At 32.8% G+C, this 8586-nt stretch overlaps 1 protein-coding gene across 4 annotated transcripts in view; it reads left to right on the top strand.

Moving 5' to 3' along the window:
• Positions 1-332: 332 nt before the first annotated feature.
• Positions 333-8586, top strand: part of LOC125205507 (MADS-box protein FLOWERING LOCUS C-like) — a 25255-nt gene continuing 17001 nt past the window's right edge. The window contains exons 1-7 of one of the 4 annotated variants that reach the window (XM_048104488.1): positions 344-669; positions 5470-5539; positions 5882-5934; positions 6034-6133; positions 6263-6304; positions 6412-6453; positions 6557-6808. In XM_048104488.1, coding sequence (XP_047960445.1) covers positions 485-669; positions 5470-5539; positions 5882-5934; positions 6034-6133; positions 6263-6304; positions 6412-6453; positions 6557-6631 — 567 coding nt within the window. In that variant the 5' untranslated portion in view covers positions 344-484 and the 3' untranslated portion in view covers positions 6632-6808. Of the gene's footprint in view, positions 670-4860; positions 5156-5469; positions 5540-5881; positions 5935-6033; positions 6134-6262; positions 6305-6411; positions 6454-6556; positions 6809-8586 lie in introns of those variants that run through there. The other 3 variants (XM_048104486.1, XM_048104489.1, XM_048104487.1) reach the window with 3 other exon arrangements.

Raw genomic sequence — 8586 nt, 5'->3', positions numbered from 1 at the left:
CTTACACCTATTGATGCAACCTGAACTTTAATCAATTAAATGCTTTGTGTAGTAATTATAAATCAGACCAAATGAAGGTTCTTTTGTCCCATTGTGCTCTTGAATGCTAGTTATTGAAAGTTGAAACAAACCTAACTATTTTACACTCTTTGAGTTATTCTATTCTGTACTCTCTTCCTCTCATAAAAATTGAAATTCTTGAGACGATATAAATTTTAATACGCAATTGATAAAGTGAGATAGATAGAAAAAAAAAAAGTAATTAAAGTATCGTTAATGTAAAATGAATTTCATCCCATTAGAGAGAGAAAAAGTATGAAAGCAGACGTGGTGAAATATCCGTCAACGTCATCTCTTCCAAACCCTCTGCACACATGCCTCTGCGTTTCAAGTTTCAACCCTTCTTCTCCTCCTCTATCCTTTCCTCTTCCTCCCTATTTAAATCAATGATTTTGAGACCTAATTCCAATGGGTAATTGTAACAATGGGAAGAAGGAGACTCAAGCTTGAGCGAATCGAAGATAAAAGCTCGCGCCAGGCTACCTTTTCCAAGCGCCGAAATGGAATTTTCAAAAAAGCCAAGGAGATATCGGTGCTCTGCGATGTGGACGTCGCCCTCATCATTTTTTCCTCTACTAACAAGCTCTACCAGTATAGCAGCAACTCCAGGTTTAATTATTTTATTTTTTAATTTTTTTAATTAATGCCTTTGGTGATTAAATTTCTCTTAACATTTTAATCAATGCCTTAATTAATGGTGGCTTTAATTCACTTCTCGTTCCTTCACTATATATTTCTTATTCTATATATGTAGATTGTGCCATGTATTTTCCTGCTCAGGCTCACTGGAATTGAAATTGAACTGAAAAAAACAATTAATCTTCAATGGAGTTGGACATTTCTTAAATTCAGATAAACACCCCTCCTTTGTGGGAAGCCTGCTTGCTATAGTTTAATTAGAGGCACTTAATTGAAGTCTTTTCAGCTGCAGCTTTGTATTCTTGAATGTTATAATCTATTTATTGTGTGTGTATATCTGCATGTGAATAGAATCTTAACCCTAGTCAACTGTTTGAAAGTTAATCAATCAAAATGTAGTGCTCCTACATAATAGTAGTATCAAAATATAAGCAGCCACCAACAGTTAACCAATTTTCAGATTTTAGGTGACATGTAATTAAAGAGATTAAGGAGAGAATAAGGTGAATATAACAACTGCCCTTGATATTTAGTACTACTACATGTTTGTTTATGTGATTTTGTTTTTATAGTTAAAGAGAGAGAATAAGGTGAATATAACAACTGCCCTTGATATTTAGTACTACTACATGTTTGTTTATGTGATTTTGTTTTTATAGTTAAAGAGAGAGAATAAGGTGAATATACCAACTGCCCTTGATATTTAGTACTACTACATGTTTGTTTATGTGATTTTGTTTTTATGAAAATATACTTGCATTCATCAAAGGGGCATATCCTTGTGCAGAAGGTGACTTTTGGCAACTTGTCTATATTTCCTTTCAATGCTTAGAACATATTTTACCCTCTTCTCATGAGGGAAGATGTATAGCAATATACTACTATAGCATACTATAAGAGATCACTAGCTAACTTGATAAATATTGGGATATGTTTTAGGTACTTTAGTCTCATTCACACTTTTTCACCTAAATGTACAACATGGATGTTGGATCATGTCCCCAACAAGCACAACCCTTGCCATTTTTAATGGAATCAGCTTGATTAGCCAGTATTATTATTTTTGCATATTTTAGTACTATTGCCAATGACTAGCTCTTTGTACTCATAAATACACATGTCTTACTATTCATTTAAAACATTGTTAAAGCATGTCTATTTTATAATCTTTAGATGTAGTTTCTGATCTTACTGTTTTTCATTTAAAACATTGTTAAATCATGTTATCTTAGATGTAGTTACTTAAGTATTTCATTTAAAACATTGTTAAATCATGTTATCTTAGATGTAGTTACTTAAGTATTTCATTTAAAACATTGTTAAAGCATGTTATCTTAGATGTAGTTTCTTATCTAACTATTTTATTTAAAACATCATTAAAGCATCTCTCTTTGTATCCATAAAAGATGTAATATTGTTCATAAAAGATGAATAATGATTGAATTATAGACTATATTTTCTTATCTATTAATATAATCTCAAAAGTTTTTCTCCTTTGAATCCATAAAATATATGTGATTTGGTACAAGGATGGCACATGCCTCAATTCGACCGTTCAAGATGCAACCCTATCTCTCACAAAGTGTATATCAAGCTCAATATGTTTTGTTCTAGCATGCAACACAATGCATTTATCTACCTAAATAAATGTAGTAATTAGACAATGTATCCATAGTTCATAAAGTAGGGAACTTACCCAAGTGAATTCACTTACTACCTAAGACAATACCTTATTTTTGGCCTTGTGATGGTAGCGTATTGCAATGCTCCATTAACTATCTATGCAATTTTTCTCAATTGTTGGGTTCTTTTCAATTTTAGGCATTCTCTAGCCTGATATCTTAGGTTTAAGATACCCATTTGCATCGATCATGTGCACTCTTTGAAGAACCAATGACGTTGTTAGGCTCAAGTGGAGTCCTTGCGTGGTACGCACAATTTATGTTCAAAGAAAATATATTACTTCTCCTAGATCTTGAGGAAAAATTAGTTGTTAAACTTGTTAATAACTTCTCGAATGACTATTGTGGATGATCAAGGGCGAAGCATATCGTCCACATAGATCAAAAGATAAGTGGTTTTTGTTTTTCAAGCATGGTCAACGAAGATGTGTCTAGGGAACCAAGATAGAGTAGCATGGACTGAACAATGAGAAACGTCTAGCTCGGTGCTTGCGTTAAACCATATAGGTTTAGTTCAACTTACAAACCGTGTTGAGAGGACCTTGCTCAAAGCCCAATGGTTGCTTCATGTAGGTTTCTTCCTCCAAAATCACCATGAAAAAGGTCACCATGAGGAAAAAAGGATTGTTAAATGATATTCCAATTTGAAGACACCGCAATTTTAGGATGAGATGGATGGTATTTGATCATAAGTTTGCCAAAGTCAATTTCAGTACCACCTTAGTTTGTTTCCACTTTTATGCTTTAGAAGAAGAAATAAAGTTAATGATATAGCGAAGAAAGAAAACCTAAAAAAACCTTAGATTACACATACCCTAGATTAGATGGCATATACATTGTTCTTAGTCGGCGCAAGCATATGATTCTCATTTTGTTACTCTCTCTTCTACATTTTCAGTACCACCTTAGTTTGTTTCCACTTTTATGCTTTAGAAGACGAAATAAAGTTAATGATATAGTGAAGAAAGAAAACCTAATAAAACCTTAGATTACACATACCCTACGTTAGATGGCGTTTACATTTCATGGTTGATAAGATATATATGATTGAGGTCACCCAATACCTTTAACATAATCTTCTCCACTTTGGATCTTCCTTTCCTACGTGCCAAGATGTGGGTATAACAATCGTGTAATGCATTATTTCAAGAAGTCCTCTTGTCTCTTATATCGGAGAAAAGTGACCGATCATATCATCTAGATCACGCCATCACGGTGGTGGAAAATGTTCTTCGGGAATTGAGGCCATTATGGGTAAGGAACTTTAAGGCACGTTGATCTTGGCTGCCGCAATGATCCTTAGTTGGTTTGTTTCTCCTCTACATTCTCTGCTCCACCCAAGCCCCAATTTCTACTCCTATGCTTTAGAAGGAAAAATAGAGGTAATGATATAGAGAATAAAGAAAACCTTAAAAAACTTATATTACACATACCTGACATTGAAGTGTCATTTCCATTTCATGCTTGTTAAGACATATAAGTATTTTTCTCCTTGTTATTAGGGTTTCTCTAATATACCTTTTCAACGATAGAATTTGAATCAAGTAAAATGAGAAATTATCAAAGGCATAGGGTATTCCAAATTTCCAATCCATCTTAGCAAACAATGAATTAGCTTATACTTATTCTTCTCTACTTTGACTTATCCTCAAAAGTAAATGCCCCTGAAAGGAGTCACTTTGACATTCAAGAAATGAGCCATTGGATCTTTGGACGATAAAAATCTAGGTAGAAAAGATCTTATTAGCTCTTGCTAGGTTATAGAATGTTGACCAGTACGTATGGATTTTGTATAATCTTTTATATTTCTCTTATCTATTATAACAAAAGAATACACATCTCGTTAGCATCTTAGCTCTTTGTTCTTATTAGGGGGAGGAGGTGATCGAACCATGCATTTGTAATAAATTTGGTGAAACAATGAGTATTAACATCCTGGAAATTTGGAGAACGGTAAGCATAAACGATATCTTGCCCTACAACGTATGAGACATATTTAAGGGAATTGATGCGTTTGATTGTCTGGTTTGTAAAAATGGGCAAGTTTACTTATTAGGAGTATTAAGATGTCATGATCATTTGTATCTCAAAATTATACTAAAGGTTCATCTAGCATGGTGAACAACTTGGCTTTATACTCCCTCTTATGTTTGTGGAGATTGGCTTCTCTTGTGTTGGCATATTACAGAATATTATGAAAGAAATTGTAACATCCTTGACCAAAGTAGGTATCATTTTATATTTTATGTAGATTATTTTGTAAATAATACTATGAATATAATATTTATAAGCATTGGTATTATATTAAAATTATATAGTTCAGTATAATTAAACTATGTATATTAAGAATGTATATACCAATTTAAATATTTAACTAATGAAAGAAACAAAACTATATACATATATACGTGTACGAGTATGTGTTTGTATAAGAAATGTTGTCCAATATTTTAAGAGTGAAAGTATTTATACATATGTAGCTTGAGTTCTTTGATAAAATATGTATATATTTGATTACACATAGGGACACATGTAAGAAAAGAAAGAGGAAGAGCTGGTCTTATCGTCTCATGCATTTGACGCGTGTAGTAAGGTGAAGATGAATCTTTTTATATAGGAGGGAGAATAATAAAAGAAAAGGGAAGAACATCGAGAGAGAAAAGAGGAAAAAAAGAAATCGAGAGTTAGGAGGGAGAAGGAAATAAGGGGGAAAAAATAGTGATCTTGATGTTCTAAAGCTATAAATCAAGATTTTGAATCTTTGGCATGAGTAGGTATGTATAAATCATGTTTTTAATTTATATGTGTTAAGTGATTAATTGTTATGTGTATAAGTAAAGTGAATAAGTAGATTACTTGCTTGATATGATATGTGTTTGGTGGTGATGATATGGATATATGCTTGGTGCAATGAATATGTTTACGTTGTATTGAGAGTATTTAGTGGAATAAAATATGGATATGTGAGTGGTACAATGGATATGTTTTATATATTGTGTTGGAATCATTTGGTGGAATACGAAATGGATATGTGAGTGTTACAATGGACATATTTTTCTCACTTAGCTGAACTTGAATTGCTATCCAGAATGAGTAAGATCCTGCAACGATATCATAATCATCCAGCGGCAAAAGCTGCAAGTCCCTCCACACAACAGGTAAGCTTATCTGTTTATGAAATTAAAGTGGGTTTAGGGTTTGTTTTTAGGGAAAGGAAAAACATGTACTTTTTTACTTTGTGCAACATGTGAATAGCATAAGGTTTATAACTTTATATTACGTAATTACGACATCAACTCTTTGAAATATCGAAACAAAGAAGCTAAGGTGTGAGAAACATGTTTTACGGATTAGCCTAGTTGGGTGTGATTTGTTTAGCAAGTAGTGGTGGTGCTCGGTTTTGGTTCATTTCCGTAAAATTTAGCACTAGGATCATAGTTGTATGGAAAACATATATGTTCCATATTGTTAAGGATGTTATTTTGTGTTTTCCATGTCAGGATGATTATTCAAGTTACCTCACATGTGAGGAGCTCCTTCAAATTGTGGATAGGCAGCCACTTCATATCCCTAGCTCCCTCTACTTAACTTAATATGTTTATAACTTTGTTAAGTGATATGAACAGCTAGGCTGTCCCATATATTTTTGTAGGAAGCTCGGCGAGCCATCGTCCGACGACCTCACGATCACCGACTTAATGCATCTCCAGAAACAATTTGAGACTGCACTAATGCAAACCAGAGAAACTAAGGTACCTACTTGCTGTTATATAAAATCTATAAATGGAATTCAATTGTTGGTTTCTTATGCTTAATTTTCATTACTATTGATTCTCTCTTTTATGGTGTACTAATATTTTGATTAATTGTTGCTTGTGCAGACACGTTTGCTACTCAAGTCCATATCAAGCCTCAAGGAACAGGTAGAGGTTTCCATCTCCTATTTTTGGTGGAGACGCCTAAGCCATTATTATAATGTAAAAGAGAAATGTGAAGTTACCTCATTGATCTCGTGCTGGTTTTTTCACAGGAGAAGCAGCTGGAGGAAGAGAATATGGTGCTGCAGGGGAAGGTACATATACACATATATAGATTAGTTATATAAAAAAAAAAAATTGGAATTGGTGATGCTGGAAAGTAGAATCAAGATGAGCTCACCGAAATATTGAATACAGGTGAATGAAAGCAAGAGCGAGAGAAAGAAGAAGAGGAAGAGAGTTGCGATTGATCTGAACTCGGTTCCTGAATAAGTGATTATCTCTGCCTCTGAGAACGCAAGGGATATATATATGTGTATAAGTGTTGTGTTCATGCAATCTTCAGTCTCTTTTTGGTCCACCCTGAAGAGTGAAGATTGAATAAGCTTCTACTATTTGTATTTGTAATATGGAGTGATTATATATAATCTAAATAGATTTTGTGTTGAATGATATCCTAGTATAGTACATTAGTCCGTACGGAAAATAAATAAGTATTGGTGTACGTGGTGGAATGCATGTGGTTTTTCATAATAGGCGTGTTTAACTGCATCACTGACATTCTATTTCCTACTAAACGGTGTCTTTGTCCTTTTTTTTCACTAATTTTGTCAAATCGATTAGAGATTTATTATGACACTTTCATTCATATGAACATGCCCGATTTCGAGCTGACAGTGAAAAGCGTCATGATTTTGGGCCTAAATTATTGAGGCCCAAAAGCCCATTTATCCACTCCTTCATGAGTTCGGATCCAAATTATTGAGGCCCATGAAACGGGGCGTAATCCTAGCAATATATATATATAATATACGTACATTATAGTCCTCATTAGAAGTCTCATTTCTTGATGGCACGGGTTTTAAAAAAATGCTAAGAATAGATATTTCATTTGTATATATTAGTTTTAAATAAAATATGAGTGGAATGAGTTAATGGAAGGTGAGATCCTATCACCATTTATGGTAAAATTAAATCGGGACTCTTGTTCGCGGATAGGAAGTATCATTCAAAAATTATATTTTTCTTTCTTTTTTTTGCTAAGTTCGGGCTTACTCATCAAGCTAGTTTCCAATTAATTGAACAAACAAGCATTAACTTGAGTAACTATCGAAGTTAATATTGATCTCACATCTCATGTTCGAATTACTATAATAGTCTAGGGTGCCATTATCATGACACATATTTATTGCAAAAATAACGCTAGTACCTTTAGTCAGTAATTAGTATTGTATGAGGTGTCAGGGTTGAATAAGGTTACAAAACTACAAAACCTACTGTAAATTAAAGTGAGAAAATTAATGATGTATGCTCAATGTTATAAACATTAATTTAGAAATAATCAAATATGAGCTTTCATCTTTCACTTATTAACATTGTGGTCTTTTTAGTGCTTTCTAGGTTAGGAGAGTTTAATTATGCATTTCATGATAGGTAGTTCATTTCATTTCTAGGTTATGAGTATTAATTCGTGATTGCAAATTTGCAAGGAACCAAACAAGAGATCCTTAGTAATGACGCGATCATCTTTTACCCTACAATTCAAAATATATTTGGACTCTTTTATTCTAAATAAATTAAAGAACAAAAACACAATGAGGTTAAAATGATTATTCTCGTTTTAAATAAGAAAATAACATTGTATGCAAATAAAGAGTTCGTAGTATGCTTTCACTATCTATCCTAACATATAGTTATACTTAATTATTATTTGAGATGTGATTATTAGTATTTGACTAGAACTAAGCACCAAGAACCAATATCCACCTTTTTTATATAAGAATCTAATGGCTATTTAATTATTTATTAGAAATCATACATGCAATGCTATATATTAATCCTTCCTCCGTTTTTTTAAAATAGCAACTATTTCCATTTTTGGTCGTTCCTTAAAAATAAAAACTTTAGAATCTTACTATTTTAGGACATGGACCTCTCAATCCATTAACTCTACTTTAACTACTTTTTCTCTTCCTCTCTCTTACTTTACTCATTTTTTTTACTCTCTTACTTTACCAATTCTTCACACTTACTTTACCAATTGCACATTAAAACTCGTGTCGTTTCAAATGTTTCTATGTTTCTATTTTTTGAATACGGATAGGCAATATGAAGATATATTACTAAGGATATTTATCGGTGGGTTCAATAACTATTTCCCGCACTGATTTGTAGGTATCTTAATGAGTGAATCAATTGACTCAAGGATTGAAAGCTACTCCATAGAC

The sequence above is a fragment of the Salvia hispanica genome, chromosome 2 (genome assembly GCF_023119035.1).
Source record: "Salvia hispanica cultivar TCC Black 2014 chromosome 2, UniMelb_Shisp_WGS_1.0, whole genome shotgun sequence".
Classification (NCBI taxonomy): domain Eukaryota; kingdom Viridiplantae; phylum Streptophyta; class Magnoliopsida; order Lamiales; family Lamiaceae; genus Salvia; species Salvia hispanica.
Note: the sequence above shows the minus strand (reverse complement) of the source record. Positions and strands in the feature narration are given on the sequence as shown.